General features: G+C 36.0%; 1 protein-coding gene across 2 annotated transcripts in view; it reads right to left on the minus strand.

Annotated features, from left to right (window-relative positions):
* Positions 1–19,618, minus strand: part of prkcab (protein kinase C, alpha, b) — a 200,681-nt gene that overhangs the window by 107,473 nt on the left and 73,590 nt on the right. For both annotated transcript variants that reach the window (XM_052552585.1, XM_052552584.1), the window contains exon 3: positions 6,208–6,290. In XM_052552585.1, coding sequence (XP_052408545.1) covers positions 6,208–6,290 — 83 coding nt within the window. The remainder of the gene's footprint in view (positions 1–6,207; positions 6,291–19,618) is intronic.

Genomic DNA, 19,618 nt, shown 5'->3' on the forward strand with positions numbered 1-19,618 from the left:
GCAGATACTACATCTGAGTGGTTCATGGATGTGCTTTCAGGGGATGAAACTATATGAAATCTGGCTAAACAGTGGTGGTCTTAGCTTCTTTAAATTGAGAGGCCAAAGCTCCATCTGTATGTGAGCAGTGAGGTGGAGAGAGAATAAAGAGTACTTGTAAAATCACATTGTACTTTTGTCATGTCAATTAGACTGCTCTGCCTCAGTGAGAAGAACGATCACATAACTATGACTTCACAGCTGAAAAAACGCAAACGTTCAGAGTAAATGACACACTGGGAAAAGTGCAGTATTCCAGATTACAATAATTAGACTATAGGATTTCTTTGCCTACTTTATCTTCTGATTTATGCAACCAGTGTTGAACAGTAGCTCAGAGGTAGTCAAAACAGCTTAGCTTTTCTTGTAATAGATACAGGTGGGGAATCTTTAGGCATCTCATTATTCTATTTTTTTTTCAGGGAGTCTCATTTAGAAATAATTATCAACTTTTCAGTAACTGTATAGTAGTCAAGTTCTTTGCTAAATTATGATGGTTACATAATATCTAATTTTTTTTTATATCAAATTCAAAATGCAATGTTGAAAATTATCCCAAAGCTCTATATAAAGTTACATTTATAAGTGCATGCAACTAAAATTTACATATAATCAGTGGTGGAGGAAGTACTTAAGTTTAGTACTTAAGTAAAAGTACAACTACCCTGCAAAATATATACTTAAGTAAAAGTATAATTACTACATCAACATCTTACTTAAGTAAAAGTCATAAGTACATACTTTTAAATTTACTTTAAAGTATTTTTTTAAGTAAAAGTACAATCAGTTGTCTCAATGTCTGGGCTGTTCAATTGTAACAATCACAAACAATATCTATTGTGTACTGGAAAGAGTTGTTGTGCAATACTGACACTGTAAAAATCTGGTTATTTACTTATTACTCATTAAATAATAATTAGGCTAAGCCAATTATGACGTACAATTTATTTTATTATGACATAGAATTTATTTTATTTTTACTATACTATTAAGAGCAGTAAAAAAAAAAAACTCAAAAGTACACAGGTGAGTGTTATTCTGAACACTTTAATCAAATTTGTATGACCAGTTTATTCTGCACAATATTATTCTGCTCAATATTACATTTATTTCTGTATTTTTGATCAAATAAATGCAGGCTTGATAAGAAGAAGAAACTTCTGTCAAAAACATTAAAAATAGTAATGTTTCCAAACTTTTGGCCTGTACTGTATATATATATATATAATATCATGATATTGACGAAAAACCACTGTCATAGTTCAAAATTGTTCACAATCGAATCAAACCAAGATATAGTTTTGCCTGCATGCTTACTTGTGAATGTCAAATAAATACCCAATGTTGTATGGTAAAGAAGCTAGGAGCCGACGCCGTATAAATAGTTTTAACATTTTTTCATCGAGTCAAAACAAACAGCTATTTTAGCCAACTACGAATGTACAGATAAAGCAGTAGTTTGCTCATCTCCAAAAATGTAACTAGCAAGCTATCGTCTCGCTGTGCTAATAACCAGCTAAAGAAGTTGCCCTGTTAGGGTAAGAGTTACCACTAACTTACGTCAAACAAATATTATAATATCTTCGATTTACATCAGTTCCGCTTGTGTTGTTTCAAAACACGCGCTGAGCGCGTGAGTTCTTTGGCCAATCAGATCTCCGATTTGTTTCAACGTGCATTGGCCAGCAACGCCAAAACGTCAGTCGACCAAAAAATTTTTTATGCAAGATTCGGAAGGATGTAACGACACGCATTTTAATAATGTAGTGGAGTAGAAAGTACAGATAATTGCTGAAAAATCTACTTGAGTAAAAGTATAAGTATGCATTATTTTTTTACTTAAGTAAAGTATAGATACGTAAAAATTTACTTAAGTACAGTAACGAAGTACAAATACTTCGTTACATTCCACCACTGCATATAATGTACCCACATTATATGAGATGGGAGTTTTACGACATTGTTGTAATGTATACGCATTTTGGAGCATCAACAATCTGGTGTCTAATCACTTGCATGATATGAGTTTTGCTACACTACTGTCATTTGTAATTTGGCTTATCAAAATAGCTTCCCAGACACAGCATGTTACTAACAGGACTTTATATTGTTGCATTAACTGACTTAAAAACAATAACACCAACAACTGTAAGCAGCAGCAGGGGGTTCAGAGAGACAGCATAATGATAAAAAAGTATAATTTATCATATCATGCATCTTGTTGTTTTAAGCAGCCTATAAAATAACACTATTTAACCAAGTGCAAGAGAGTGTGTGTGTTTAAAGTGCTCATGTATAAACAGTTCTCACTAATGACTTGAAAGATGCACAACGTCCAGCCCCAGTAGAGTCCAGTAATGAATATATCAATATGTTCAGAGACTCTGGAGAAAAAAGAGACAGAGAATCACTGGGGACTTGACAGATCATTTGTTCCAATTTAATCCACATGTGAAAATCAAAGCCGCATATGAAATGCAGAAACACACTGATCTGATTGTGACGCACAACCCTGTAGATCTGTTTGAAGCTCACCTCAAACAGATGCTTCTATACAAAATCACGACATTAAAAAACAACACATTTACAATCATTTTGGCACAAGGGTTTGCAATGGGAATGAACAGCTGAAGGAGCATAGATGCAAGACAGATACAGTTCTGTAAAGTTCAAAGGTCAAATGTGTATCCTTGTGGATGGTAAAACATCCTCGAGATGAATTTGTATTGACACAGATCTCATATTTTATTTGCATTTTCTAAACTATAGCAAATAAACTGTGATAATGTGAGCAATTTTCAAGGTGTCTGAATTACATTTTGTTTTTTTACTGTAATTAATTTGTGATTAACAAGATGAAATTATTTTGACACAGTTTAACTCTGAGTTCATGTCATATTTTATTATTTATTTTTATAAAATTATTTTTATTTTATATTTTTATTTTCTAAACAATATCAAATAAACTGTGATAATGAGAATGCTGAAGGTGTCTGAATAAATTTAGGTTTTACTGTGTACACACACACACACACACACATATATATGGACAGTATTTTAATTAAATGTCTTTGAAATACGCATTTTGTAGTTTGTATTTTGCTGGACAAAAGGAATTTAAAGTAATTTGTAATTAAATACCTTAAGAGACAGTATTTCGAAGTGTTCAAAATACATAATCAAGTATTTCGTTTTATTCTCATATAATATAATGTCTTTCTTCAAAAAAAAAAAATAATAATATTACATTATAATTTATAAATGTATTTATTTGACACACCGAGCTTCTTATTTACATTTTCTTGCATTTGTAGATCACACATGTTCACACAAATAGTATTTAAGGGAAAGCTCTCGGATTTCATCAAAAAGCTTTTCATTTGTGTTCAGAAGAGAAACACAGGTCTTACAGGTACTAAACGACATAAGGGTGAGTTATTAATGACAGAATTTCCATTTGTGGGTGAATCTATACCAAAATATAGAAATATAGATATAGTGCCATTTTTTGATCTACATAACAACCAAATAAAGCAATGTGTTAAAAACCACTCTAAAGCCAAACCCTACCAATGGATTTTATTCTTATTATACTCAATTCTGTATTTTGCACAGTAAAAAATACAAAATAAATAAGAAAAGTTGGTAGGACAAAAGTCTGAGGTGACAGTTCCACATGTGGTCATGGCCAAGTGAGTTCATTGAAGAAAATAAAAGGAAAGTTATTACGCCTACCAAGTTCCTACGTAAGACCAAGTGTATACTCATAAATTCAACACAATGGAATAAAAACACTCATCAGCCACCCACACCACCCTAGCATAGCCGGCAGGTTCTTACACATGCAACTCACATTTTTGTGGCACAGAAATAGCGCACTGCAGCTTTAAATGTGTGGAGATGGTTTATCCGCATGTCTTGAGGGTTCGAGCATCAGTTAAAGAAGGATGAAGCGCAAGGGGAACAGAGAAAAGAGATGTGAAAGCCCATGATGACAGGGCTGGATGGATTCAGCTTTAGGGTCATGATGGAGCACATGCTCCCACCAGGAGTTGAACTTCAGCAGCTCTGACCCTCGGACTCCTACCCAAACACAAACACAAAGAGAGTCTCCAACCCCTCCAAGAAACCAAAGAGTATAGAAGACCAAGAGGTGAAATGCTGATGTTTTTTGGGTAACAGCCACTAGGTGTCACTTCAGTAGTTCAGCCGCCATTTTGGAGTGAAATTTCAACTGGACAACAGCACAGACACACAGAAATAGACAGAATAACAATGAAAAATATAAGAATGCAATGTTGGGCAATCCACTGCAAAACCTCAGTGTGACTTTAAAAGTCTTGACTTTCATCGTTTTCCCAAAAAACGCTGACAGGTAATTAGTCACAAAAGTGTGAAAATATAGTGTATTTTGAAGTGGGACGTAGCGTCGTCTTATGCACCTGTAAACTTGAACTTTTTTTTAGTCTGGTAGTAAATGCAAATTATTTATATGGATATTTCACTAATGAGCTTACTGTATGCATCTTTACACAATTACAATTTCTTACTATATTGCTATTCACTATTACTCCACTAGGTCTGAAATATATATTGTATGTTTAAAACCCCTGGAACACACTACATAATAATTCTGTAGTAATAATCATAATTAAATAATTAAAAAGTTTTGGAGAAAGTGTCTGTATGTGATTTTTTTTTTTTTTTTTTTAGTCTTTCTTTAATGGACATTAATATAAGACACTTCTACTGTTTACTGTCAAGCTGTTATATATTCCTGTTTTATATTTATACTCCAACATTGCTCATTTTTTTTGTCATTTAATAAGCTGGTTTTAATTCAGTGTTTATAATGCTAACACTTGAACTTAAATATTTTCAACCGAAACTGACATGGTTTCTAGGGAGCAAATGGTTTTGTGAAAAAAGGGAAGGGTTTAAAATAAAGTCTGTAAAATAAACAGTTTAAAGGATTTGATGATCACTAGTCTATTTAGCTTCTATTTATGGTAAATATATGATGTTGACCTACATCAATGATTAAGTAATCTTGTGACATCCATTTATTTTAATCTATTTTAAGCAGGCGTAAGTATTTTTCGTTAATTTTTCAGTGTATGGAAAAAAGCAACATGCACGGTCTGCATAATTTCTCCTTTTGTGTTCCAAAGAAAAAAAAGAAAGTCACATAACTTTTGGAATGACATAAGGATGAATAAATGTACTATTGATTAAAGGTAAAGGCACTCCTTGCTTAAATGGCAAAAGTCAAACAGAAAGGGTTGTGTTATTAGTGTTGCAGCTGTCATGATGAGCATACTTCCTGAACTCATTCATGCCTGTACTTTCAATCTTGCCTGCAATTTGGACCCATTAAAACAACCAGAACAAGCATGTTAACCTCTCATAAGCATCTTCCTGGTGTGGTTTAGATGCTAATGAGAGGCTAATCTGAAGAGTTAAAAGAAAACACACATAGCTGGGTTTGTGTGGGTTTTTCTGGATGTCTGAGTAAGCAGCACTCAGGGGACATGCAGGGGCCAACAGGTCATATTTGACCACTACTGGCCCCCGGTGCTCATCTACTCAAACCTCAAGCAGCTGTCCTCACAGCAGACACACACACACATATATATATCCCCACAGCAGGAGGAGGTGAGAGAAGAGAAGACAGTTTTGTTCAGCATTACACTGAATTCAAGCACACCTAAACACAGCTCTGTAACAAAGAACATGCTGACTGCAGTGTGAGCATGTGAGCATGTGTGTGTGTGTGTGTGTGTGTGCTCTTGTTTTTGTGACATATCAGGACACAACTCTGTATAATAACATGGCTATGACATAGGTGTTACAAGAAGAGGGTGACTTATGAGGACATAACCCATGTCCCAATTTTTCAAAAGCCTTATAAATCATACAGAATGAGTTTTTTGAGAAAGTAAAAATGCACAATGTCTGTGAGGGTTAGGTTTAGGTGTAGGGCCATAGATTATACAGTTTGTACAGTATATAAACCATTACGCCTATGGGATGTCCCCAGTTTTCAGAAAAACAAACATGCGTGAGTGTGTACGTGCATGTGTGTGTGTGTGTGTGTGTGTGTGTGTGTGTGTGTGTGTGTGTGTGTGTGTGTGTGTGTAAGAAAGAGAAATACAAGCATTTACTCACATCTGTGTCAGGGCCCTTGTCGGCCCCTGGACAGGAGAATGAAACAAACTCATGGCATCTTTTGTGGACCACAAAACAGCACACTGTGGATGAGAAGAAAGGGGAAATTAGATGAAAAAGCATTAACACATTTGTTTCATATGCAAATCGATATCAAACCAATAAATACACCACAACGTAGTTTGTGTGTGCTATTGTCCCATCAAATTCACCCTTATCAAAAGTTACACCTGTCACAGGTCTGTCACAAAACCTTTGCAATTTTGTGATTTTAGATAGCAGTTTCATTATTTATTAATTAACAGAGACCTTTATTTAAATAATAATAGATATACTGAATACAATAAACCAAAGCATTCAACAATTTCTGAATTAAGTCAAGATCTCTTTATATTCCCAAGTTTTCATTCAGTTAAACAGTGAGTAATAATAAAAATAATGTAATTCAAACCACAGCTGACTTGTCTGGTCACACAGACTGATTAACAAAAGCAAAGTTTGAGGTGGCTCTGACCTTTTAAAACACACACACACACACACACACACACACACACACACACACACACACACACACACACACACACACATATATAAATAAATATATATATATATATATATATATATATATATATATATATATATATATATATATGATATATAAAAATTGCTTGCGTGAATGCACGGTAAGTCGCTTTGGATAAAAGTGTCTGCTAAATGCATACATTTAATTTAATTTTAATTTATATATATTTAAGAACAAATGTTTAAATAAACAAACTAATCAACCCTAATCTGCTAGTCTGGCTGTTTGACAACTAGCTAATCGAATATACTATATATGTACATACAATAATTAATTATTGTATATGGTAATATGTATCACAACCCAGAGGACAAGCAGTTTGAAGAATGAATGGATGGTTTTATGTAAAATCTATTCTGATAGATCAGCTCACTCTCCTTATCAGCAATTCATAAACACATTTTAAAAACGTCCTTTACAGTTTAATAATTGATTTACAGCCAGATTCATTCTGAATCTCTTTCAGATGAAACATTGCTCTGAGAGTCCTCAAGGAGACACAAATGCTGCTTTGTATTTATAGAACTGCTTCCATGAGCAAACGCTTTCCAAAATCAAACAATTTCCCCATCAATCTCTGCGCTGTAGCCTACTGTAGCTTTGGGGAAATCCATTCCAAGGTTTCTGTACCTGAGCCATATTTAATCAATAGTGGTTTTGTTTCAGAGCTAACTTACAATGCTGCGCATCAGAGAAAAAGCAATCATATGTCACGACTGAATTCAATCACATTATCATAGATGGCTCACTATTATTACAGCTCAAAACAAAGGAAACAAGGCATTTGGTAACACTGTAGTATAGGGACCAACTCTCATTAACTTTTGCCTATTATCATGCCTATTATTAACATATTGGCTGTTTATTAGTACATTCTATTAGTAAAACATCAAAGTTAAGGATTTTATAATAGCAAAAATCGGATCTTAAAATAACGTGTGACCAGACATTCACTGACAATGGCAGAGTTTAAGGTGGATTTGATGCAGCATTACATTCATAGTGCCACTGATACTAGGAGAATTGAGAACAGGTTCTTATTCACAATCTGTGTTGTTTTCGAAAATAGTGGAACTGATGGATTTTAATGGGTACAGTGAAGAAAACTGTTTTTCAACGTGTTTATTCCTATGCTTCAAGCTACAGCCCAGTCAGAAAAAGTCTTCTTAGCATGTTCTTTCAAAGACTGTTGTATATAACAATGTATAGTTTAAGACACAATCCCTAGTATATTCATAGCAAATAGCGTATACAGATCTTTAAAATAATGCAATATTGTAAGAAATAGAATAAATCAATGAATGTTAATGCCTGCCCTGATTAAACCTTGTTGAATTATATCTTTCGCCTAAAATAAACAGTGAAGTGGAAATATAAATATTGCTAGAGTAAAAGGCTTCACAGGTTGCTGGAAGGTTCTCTTGTGCTGATCTGTTGTATTGCACACAGCTGAGAGTGGAGATTTGTTTAAATGTCACGGCATCAGCTACATTATCGGCACAAATGCCTCCCACAAACAGAGGAGAGCTGGGAATGACTCCAATCCATCCAAGCCCCTGTCAACAGCTCCATACAAACACCACCCTTCAATTTAGATTGTTCTCCAGTCATTTAGCTTTATAGTGTTGACTGTGGCGTCTCATTCAGTTACTTCTTCCTGACAGATTGAGTGTTAGCGATGACAATGATGAGACATGTATTAATGAATTAAGTTATCAGACAATATGAAAACATGTCACATACTGACTATGATTAACTATTGAGACAAATGTGTTAAAGTGTGTAAGGTCCACCCATTTAAATACCGGCCCTCTTTAGTTACTGCTGCTATGTCCGACAAGCCATGCCGCTCTCTCATTACACACCATGTTCTCACATAGTAAAAAATACATTGCGGAGCAAAGATGATACTGACAACCCTCCCTCAGACAAGACAAAGCAGGTTAGTTTTGGTATGAAACAGTCTCAGCTTTCAAATTGTGTAATTTCTTTTAAAAAATTCAAATCTCTTTAATGTGCTGCGCCAGATCACTGTATTGCCTCAGTTAAAGTGGCACGTGAACAGATCATCTTTTCATGTTTACTTAAATCCCAATAGAAACATGAATGAACATTCAGAAGGGAGTTTTCATTTCAACCGTGGAAAGACGTCAATACAAATGATTTTTAAATTTCAAGTCAACTTAAATTATTAATTAAGCTCAAAGGGTCAGTTGGCCCCATGAAGGAAATCCAACGGTGGCTGATGGTTTTCCTGCATGTCCAGTCTTTTTGGTGTGCAAAGTAATTTAATTCAAATTGAATTCTAAACTGGACTCCAATTTGCTAAAACCTGCATTAAATTTAGATTGAAATGCAACTTGGTTGTTTGTCCATTTCTAATTATTCTTCTTCTGACATTTCATTATTCTAGTTAACTTTCTATTTCACTCATTCATTAGGAAACTGTGTGTCGCTCAGAGTAGGGATGCACCGAAATTTCGGCCACCGAAAATTTTCGGCCGAAAATGGCCTTTTCGGTTTTCGGCCGATAGACTTTTATCACCGAAACAACACGGCCGAAATGTTGTGATGACGCAAACAGAAACCGCGACCTGCACGTGCACCAGCATAGCGCAGACCACGAGCTCCCCGCGACATTCACTTCACACCAGTGAGAACATTCTCTCTCTTCTTACTCCTTTATTCGCAGCACTAAAACGTTTTCTAACAAAGAGATTAAGACGGACCACGAAGTAAAAACAAAGAAAAGTACAGTCTTATAGAGTCTGTTAGCACACGTCTCATTGAGATCTTTTCGGATCCTCTGCACTTCATCGCGAATGTGCTTGAATCCGCGTTATAAAGACCATTAACGTTACTTGGATGCGGAAATAAGGCAGCGCGCACAAGAAATGATCCAGGCCACGCTGGATGCGGAGAACACCGCGTGGAGACGGAGAAGCGCCAAGCGCAGGAGACAGATCAGAGCGCAGAAAAAAAGACTGATCTCTGCACCAGATGAGGGGCATGCACCATCGTTGTCTGATATGTTCAGTGGAATTCTGCAAGAAAGTGCCTCAAATAATAATATTACGTTGGCTATTTTGTTCTTAGGCTACTATATACACACACACACACACACACACAAACATACATACATAATATCAGATTGTAGCCGTATTTATGCTAGATTTCTGCTTTAATTTGATAAAAATGTTTATTTATGCCCTGGCCCTATTTAAATACACTCTCTCAAATATTTCTCAGATGTCAGGCAGATGACAAGCTCAACTGCTCAACAGCTAGATGGTTATCTGTCTGAAGTCCCCATCCGCAGAAGTGATAACAGTCTTGCCAACTGGAGAAGTAATGCACTTTCTAGTCCTACATAGAAAGATTTCAAATGCACTTCACCTAAATGCACTTTGTTTTTATGAGAGAACTGTTCATTTTAAAACCTTTCTGCAGGCCAGTAGGCCTGTACATTATTATTAAATATACACATGAGTGGGATACATTTTTAGTTTGAATTTTATTTTATACTGTGCATTGTTGCAATGTGCTTAATAAATATTTGCATCATTTGTAATTATGTATTTTTATGTTTTTTTTAAATAAGTTATGTAATTGTAATTATCTTTGAAACTTTAATATTAATTTATGCAATTGCAATGTCTTAATTTTAGTAAAGTTAGTACACGGTCATAGCAATAAATGCAATGGTACTAATAATTGGCATATTTTCTTTCGGTGTTTCGGTTTCGGTTTTCGGCCTTGGTTTTCTCTTTTTCGGTTTTCGGTTTCGGCCAAGAATTTTCATTTCGGTGCATCCCTAGCTCAGAGTGTCTTGCATTGGCCATTTACGCAGACCTCATGGTCACAAACTCACCAGTCATTAGCCAGTGAATATTGGGTACATGTGTGTGAATGATTGTGTCTAAGATAAATGAAGATTTTGCAGAGAAAAACATGGAATACACACACACAGGCACACATAAAAACTTCATTCTGTATGATTCATAAGCTGTTTTCCTCATGGGGTCCAAATTACTATCCTACACTAGAAGGGAAAACACTGTTTTGGCCGGTAACATAAGCCAAAATTTAGTTAGCTACTTCACTGTCTGTTGTCTGGATAGAATCAGTTTTGGATTAAACTGTCTGTTGCTTGCAGCACTGAATACGCATTTAATTGAAATTCTCATTCTGACAGCATGAAAAAGGGTGGCTGTAACAATGAAGCTTTCTTCAAGTCCTGTGTTCAGTTTAGGACAAAAGAAAGAATGTTAGACAACTAGATAATGTTTCTTCCAACCTTCTGTTACAGAGGAGGCTCCCCTGAATATTATCGGTCTATTTTACGATTCTAAGAAGATCGTTAATCTGGGAAGAGTATCTCCCTCCCCTCCCTCCAGGACATTTACATAACCCATCTCACCCGTAAAGCCCTTTGCATTGCAAGTGATCCCACACACCCATCACACTGCTTCTTCTGTATGCTGCCATCAGGGAGAAGACTGTGGAGTCTCCAGGCCAGGACCAGCAGACTGAAGGACAGCTTCATTCATCAGGCTGTCAGGAAGCTGAACTTCCTCCCTCCGCTCTTTTTTCCCCATGCACCACTGAACTCTGAACCTCAGCACCCCACCTCCCCACCACCAGCTCCCACTACACACTGGGACCTGCACCAGACACTTTGTGCAGCATTGGTCTGCTCACTCGCCCAGTAAGCATTTAACTGACCTCATTCAACTACCTCTTCTGTCAGTTTAAATAAAGAACTGCTCTCTGAGATTTTTTACACTTTAATCAGACTGAATAAGCTCTTTGCACTAAAATCATTATATCTGCACTGTTTGTTTACTTCACTGGTTTGCACTCTATCTTCCATGTGCCTTGTGCGGCTTTACTTATCTTTCTTTTTACATCATCTGTTTGTATAGTAGTACTTCATATTTTATCTGTATTTAATGTTCTACTGTTAGTGGTATCTGTATGCACCAAGGGTCTGAGAGAAACGCAATTTAAATTCTCTGTATGTATGTACTGGACACGTGGAAGAACTGACAATAAAGCAGAATTGACTTGACTTGACTAATGCCTTAGTGTTGTAACACCTTCCTGTCAGAAGCATGCCTATGATGCCTAAAAATGCTGACTAGGAATTTTGCTCACAAGGGTTTTTAACAGACCTTTTGTCCAGAGCCAGGTGTTCATATGGTAGGGATGCACCGAAATTGAAATTCTTGAATACATTTCCCCCCCCCGTTTTACTTCTTTTTTTTCACCATTGCATGAATTAAATAGCCAAAATGTGCTTAAAAATATTTACTTAACACTGAACATTCTAGCAGATATTATATGAATAAAAAACAATTTAACTTATAGTTAAGTTTGTAAATAAAAATAATGTTTTTTGGCCATTTTTGAGACCCCCTTCTTTAATCAGGCATGCATTTTTTTACAGTACAAATAAATGCAGACTTGCTGTGCAGATCCCAGTCTAAACACTATGGGCCCTATTTTAATTATCTAAGTGCATTGTCTAAAGAGCAAGGCGTAGGCGCATGGTCTAAATTGGTTGTCCCAATTTCCTGAATGAGTAATGTTTTTTTTTTTGGGTGGGGCATAACATGCAATAAACCAATCAGAGTCTCATCTCTGATCCCCTTTAAAAGCCAGTTGCACTCTGGCTTTGCTATTTACATACCAGAATGTAATTTGTAATTTTTTAAAATGTGTGTTGTTGCACGTCCCTGTGTGTGTAATAAGCAAAGTGTCTACATGTTGTGCACCCGTCTATAGGCACATACTAGTAACATTCTCTTTAAATAACAAAGAAAAAATATTGCAGCAGACTTTAGAACAGGTTTGAGTTGGTCTATGGTGCAGTCTATTTTGAGTTCCTCAAAATATCAACACGCCAACAATGCAACTGATTACACCACTTTTTAGGGTGGACAAATGGGAGCAAATGCATTTGGTTTTTAAACAATGCGGCGCAGGACGTGAAAATGAGAACTGTGTCGGGCTGAATCTAGCAAAAAAAAAACTTGTGCAGCCCCTTGCTCAGCATTGCACTGGTTGAATGATAGGGCCCCTATGTGTGAATGCTATAAAAAAAATTATTAATAGAGCTGTAGTAAATATTTTATTTTACAGAACAACAGTAAAATTACAATAATAACATATTCATGTCAAATGAGTTCTTGCTTTTTCTCATCTTCTATTTTGGCAGAAACTTGCAGTAAGATTTCAGTGCTTCTTTTTGTTGACAACAGTAGATTTCTAAATGATTCTTATTACGAATTTGGGAAGATGCACGTTCTGCACTTTATTTCATTGTTTAAGGGCATTTCGCGATTTCTGTCATACAGTAACCAGCATCAACCACCCCTTCCTCTTCTCATTAAAGACATGCGATGCAGTGCTAAACAGTCTCTCGATGTCAGTGCTTGTATTTATTTTTGCATCTTTCTAGGACAGTTTAAATTATTCTATATTGCTGAAATATAACCAAACATAACCAAAAGCCACTAATATTGTCGACAACAGTGACAGAGACAACATTGATTGATTGAATGGCAAATGTGTGTTTATTTGAGATGGCACAGTTTGCATACTGCTGTGTGTTTCTCTAATTTCCCCATGAGTTCATTACCGCTGTCAACTTGCATCCTCCAAACACAGCCACCCACTCAGCTTCCTCTTCCTGACAATCCACTGACACTGTCCACACACAGGAAGACAATCACTGAGACATCTTTAGCAAGTCTCAGGGTTGGGTCTTATTTTAGAGGCACTGTGATTATCTTGTCTGACATTGTAATATGATAAATGAAATATGGAAGGGTTTTAACACTGGAGATGCTGTTGCAATTCCGACAACTGCTCCATTTATGCTACCATTTATCCATCAGCATCATGTAAGCTTAACATTTCCTGCTGGAAACCATCAGTAGGTCAGTGCATCCTTGTCCTCAAGATGGCATTTGAATGAAACTATGTAATTCAAATGCCATCTTGAGGACAAGGATGCAAATATAAGCAGGAGACCAGTGAGTTAGCTGTCAAGACCACATGGGGAATTCATTATTCTTGCATTCCAGATGTCCCAGCTTCTGAAATGTGGAGCTCAGCAGATATGCGCAGGTGTGAATCAGTCCTCTTCACAGCATGCATGCAGCTGCATTTGTGTTACTAAGGGATGGAGATGTCAAACAGCTGCATTATAATCCCTCTTATAAGAACACACAAGGACAATCTATATCTGTGTGGGTGGACATTATGCAGAGACGTGAAGCTGTGGAAGCTCAGAAGCTGAAGCTACTTGAGTATAATTCAAATGTGTTGTCCATTACTTCGTGCAATTCTGGAGCCAGCTGCTTGGTTAATCATTAAAAGACTGCAATCTCGATTCAATCACTCATGTGATCTTATTTTTAAATGACAGTGATTAACCTGTGTCTATTAAATCATTCTGTGATAAGAAGCCACATCAGATCAGAAAAGGTTATTTAAAACATTTGAGTGATGTTAGGAAGTAAAAACATGTTATAATTTTCTTTTTTTGTTGGACAGCCGGTTTAGAAATGTGTCTCATTGCAAGTAATAGGAAAGTTGAGCTTTAGGCAATTTTAATTTAAGCGCTTTTAATGTAGCTAGCTAACGTTAGGCTACCTGCTACACCAGAGCAAGTTAATGCTTCATTCACATGCTTTTCAGATGGCCTCTTTTCCCGAGTTGTGTTTTTAAGTCAGAATGTGGAAGAAAAAAAAATTCTCAGAAGGGAAATTATTTTATTTTCGATTATTCTGACATACCATAAATGCAGTATAATTTAACTAAGGATCATGTGCAGTGAAGATGCTTCTTATGTCCAATTCGGAGCACCAGAGAGCAAACATTTCAAAAACAGCTCAGGCATTGAAGTGACATCGAAATTAACATTCTGATTTGGTCTGGTACATACTGGTTATACAGGTATCAGTGCCATATTGGCACTGGGTTTCGGTACCAAGCTTAAGTATAAAACAGATTCACAAACAGTCTTTTCAGCCACACAGTATTATTTCTGTCTTACAATCATTCATATTATCAGAGAAGTACTGGGATAAAAGTTTATAGTTCGGATATAAACACTGAAGTCTAAGGTAGCGATACAAATCACCTTGTGACAGTAACTGACAATTCAAATAACACTTGTATTGATTAAATTATTTTGCTAATAGGTGACAAGAATTGACTGTTAAAATGTTTTTGTCACTAAATCATTCATTCAAGAGATTTGTTCAAAACCGTTTATTCATCCAGTAATTAAACAAGTAACGTAGTTATGAGTCATTGAATCATTCTAGGGCTGGACAATATATTGAATGATATGATCATGCATCAGTCACGTAAGTAAAGTCGGATCCATGATTAGCAGTAAATCCGCATCACCTGCTTTCCAACGTAGTGCCAGTTAATACACAGAACCTTAGTTCTCTGACAAGCTACACTATATAGAGGTCATTATTGAAGATGAGTAACCATCAATAATGAACTCGATATAGAACCGGCATTACTGATGAGATGTGTATGATCATATCTTTCGATATATCGTCTAGGGAAGTCATGTCATCGGAAATCAGGTCCGATCGCATGGTTTCAGACTCGCCCGGAATCAGATGTTACCTCCCGATCAGGACTCAGATATATATATATTCTCATATTTGTGTAACACATCTTTAGTCATGCAGTGACACAGAGTTAGACCCTTCTGAAACAGCAACGTGTGCGGCATGACATCACTTTGTTTTCAAGAGCTGGTGTGATAAATATAGATTCAAACTCAAAGAGACAGGATAGTCTGCGCATGACCTGATATTTCATTCAGACCTAAAATACAGCAAGATGAACATCACAGAACGCTAAACTCGAAGCCGGAGGGCGCTCTAGCACTGATTCCTAATATGGACAAAAGCGTCCAGCTATCGCTGTGGTTTTCACAGGAAAACAGAAACTTATGCAAACACAAACACATTAATATACTATCACGACATTAAATTGTTTTTCAAGTCATCTCCAGCGGGTAAAAAAAGTATATGAACAATGCAGTGCTAATTGACATAGCATTTATTATAGTACAGCCTTATTATGTGATAAACAGTGTTTGTAATATATACAAAATCATTATTATTTGTTATTGACCAGCATTTATAGGTTTCTAAGCCAATTCGAAGCCAGAAATTATTCAAAAATTTAAGTTGCCTATACTACCAGTCAAATTTTTGAACAGTAAGCTTGGTAATGTTTCTTCTGTTCACCAAGACTGCATTTATTTGATGCAAAGTCCAGCAAAACAGTACAATTTTGACAATTTTTACTAGCCTGTTTAAAATAGCTGTTTTATATTTGAATATATTTCAAAATGTAGATTATTGGACATCCTGGATCTGTTTATTAATATTTTGTTTACAGCCTATAGTAAATTCCATGTTATTTTGTTTGGTTCAGAATCGTGTGAGAAAAGCTTTTTCGTTTTTGTGGTTATACTTCTGTATACTTCTGGTATAGCACCCTCATACTCTTATAATTGCTTTTGAAGTCTTATTAAAAATGCAGCTAGAAAAACGTTTTCCATTCCAAAGCCATTACAAACAAAATGATTTAGATAGAGGTCACTTTGTCTGAGCTTTAATATGCCTAAACAATTCTGTGTTAAACCTTTTAGCTAAATAAAAGCCTACTAAGTGCTGGGGAAATCTGGAGTCTTTAGTTCAGATAATATAAAATAGTGAAGGACAAATGATCTGAACTTTGCACTTAAAATAGTTGCGAGAACATCAATAGCATTCTGGATTAGACCATTTGTTCCATTCAGGGGGATTCCCCATTTGTTTTAAGTGTCTGTTTTGGTGTAATATTATTCCGCCTACACATGAGACAAGAGATGCCAGGACTTTGCCTCTATTAAACTGCATGTTTTGGCCAAGTAACTGTGGCTGTGCCAACGAGGATAATCAATATCAGCTTTGATATCAATACTGCTCAAGAGGTGAGGTGAACTAGATGAGATGTACACCTGGCTAGTAGCAAAACCTAAGAGCGAAATTTGGAAGATAATCAAAAACAACAGCTTTCAATGCATATTTGCTTTGGATGTGAATAGATCTACAATATACAATGAAACCAACTATGAGGTTTCATGAGGTTTGACAGATAAAAATTTATGTCAAGACAATTAGCAAGCACACATTGAAGTTATCATCTCTTTGCATATGCACTTTCTCAGAATAAAAGCAGATGGTAAAAGTCAGTAGCACTTTTTTTTTTTTTTTTGTACTTACTACATAACAATAACCGTGTACCAACTAGGTATTAACGATGAACCTTCCCCTGAACCTAACATTAACCCATTTTGGTTACCTTGTATAATCCAATACTTTCTTTGGAAAGTGCATTGTAGGTAAATGTCCTGTAAAATAATTTATAACCTAAATGTTAGTGTTTAGGATCTTGAATATCAATATATTTAGGATCTTGAATATCCTTGCAGACATGTGGCAGCCAAATTAGGCTAATCTTTCCTTTAGACAGCACTGTTGCATGAAGGGCTACCACTTGCAGCATGCTTTTGTGAGCTGAAGTACTCATGCAATGCAGTTAGTAAATTAATTTTAAAAGGAGATTATGCTTGGATATACAGTATATAACCTTAAGTAGTATACATACACTGTTACATAAGTTAATGTTGCAGCAAAGCTCCAAGAAAGGTGTAGCTTTTATGGCAATTAGTTTAAGGTGGAGGATAAATTTCAGCACTGTGTGTTCGCAAGTTCAAGTAATAAAGTAAATAAAAATGTAAAAACACACACACAAAACAGCAGACCGAACTAGAATATTACATTACATTGACAATAACCTTGCCACTCTGAGAAGCTGAGAGGAGGACTCCCATTGAGAAAAGTTGTGCTGGATCCCAGGCAAATCCTGCTGTGATGATAGACAATATAGATTCTTTAGCAAGCTTGTGTAAATATTGAATGGAATTGACTGAACACCAGTTGGACCAGCACTGAGCACCATAAACCAGCCATTACTGGAATGGAAATCCAGGATAGATTTAGCAGCAGCTAGAAAGGCTCCAGTTAGCTTGGCAGATGGTGCTTCATCAGGTGTCTACTAATTACTCAGTACAAGCTTTGTTTTCTCCACTCAACCAGATAAAATATAAACAGACCCATTACACAAAGCGGCTTACAACGCACTGCAACAATATCTATATATCACTTGCTCAGTTCAGTCTGTGAGAGGCTTTAATGCTTGGATGAGCCAGAGTTAATCTCATTCAGGTAAAACCTTCAGTTTACTTTTAACGGGATTATAAAACAGAAGACTAAAAACAGGGTTAAAAATGTTCAATTATCTAAAAATTATGACAATTTATTGTAAAAAGAAAATCCCACTAACATTATAATTGTACATCTGAGGAATAATACAAATAAAAGAATACAAAATAAAAAAAAAAAAATTCTGTCCTGTTGCACCACAACTTTGATTTGGTAAACAAACATAATTAAATTATGAACAAGCAACTTTTTTTCAATTTTGCTGTCCACTTTTTAAATAGCATTATGTAAAACAGAGCAAGAGAGAAAGGTAGAAGGACGGAGGCCACATGATAAGAACTTTACTCTCAACTGAACACACACACACACACACACACACACACACACACAAAGGCTAGGGTTACTGCTTTCTCCCATACAACACACACGCACACATCTCACAGCCTGTCCGACAAGAACAGGCACATAAGTCCTACTCCATTTCTGTGTGTCAAATTCTCCTCAAACTTTCATGGGGTTGAAGAACAATCCTGTTATAGTCTGGCAGTGAGAAACTGACACGCTCTTTTTTTTTTTTTACACATCCTGCAGTTATTCTATCGGTGTGTAACTACACCGTCATGGCAACAGACTGACAGGTTACAAGTGCACCTATAAATCGAGCAGAGTCTTTACCGCTGGGTTGCAGATCTCCTTTGTTCTGAACGGACTGATTATTTAGCACGAGACGGAAAGAGCTGCCATGCTTGAGCTAAAATAAGCAGTGAGAGCTATCAGAGACCACTGATAGGGTTATACAGATGATACATAATCAACACACTTTCACACACAAGGCCTTGTAAAGGGACTAATCTGAAACGTGCTACACTTTTCTAAATAAATTAATAAAGCAAGGATGGTTTGCTGGGCTTAGTTGACTCAGTTTGCCCAAAACCTATAAAGCAGCAAATCAACTGGGATACCTGTTAAGATCAGCAATCCTGCTTAGGCTGACTTAAGGTGTATTTTTCTCCAAAGTAGGCCAAACCAAACCAACAGAAGTCAAGTGTGACATTTAAGAACATACTTTACACCAGTGTGAAAACAACACTTCTACTTAAAGGGACACTAAGTAGGAATTACTCCCATCTAGTGGTGAAATTGTATTTTGCATTCAAACTAATTTTGCTCTCCAGCGCCTCGCTTTTTCAAATGCGCGTTGCATCTACGGTAGGCGATATGTACCAAAAAGCTTTGACAGGATGTCTTCTAATAGCACTTCGTCGAGTTTTCCTTCAGGTGAACAGGTGTGTTATTTCAAACAAACTGCAACATGACAACTAACAAACGAATGTTACAGTATGAATTACTGACTGTGGAAAACATGAAATATTGTAATTAGTAGTTATGTCTAATTTATTCGTTATATTTTCTGAATTATATGCATTGTTAGATATAAAAAAAAAATTATAATATAGATTGTAACACTGACTTACCTGTCGAGAAGAAAACTGGCCACTTCAGCATCTCTTTT

This window comes from Carassius gibelio, chromosome B3, assembly GCF_023724105.1.
Source record: "Carassius gibelio isolate Cgi1373 ecotype wild population from Czech Republic chromosome B3, carGib1.2-hapl.c, whole genome shotgun sequence".
Classification (NCBI taxonomy): domain Eukaryota; kingdom Metazoa; phylum Chordata; class Actinopteri; order Cypriniformes; family Cyprinidae; genus Carassius; species Carassius gibelio.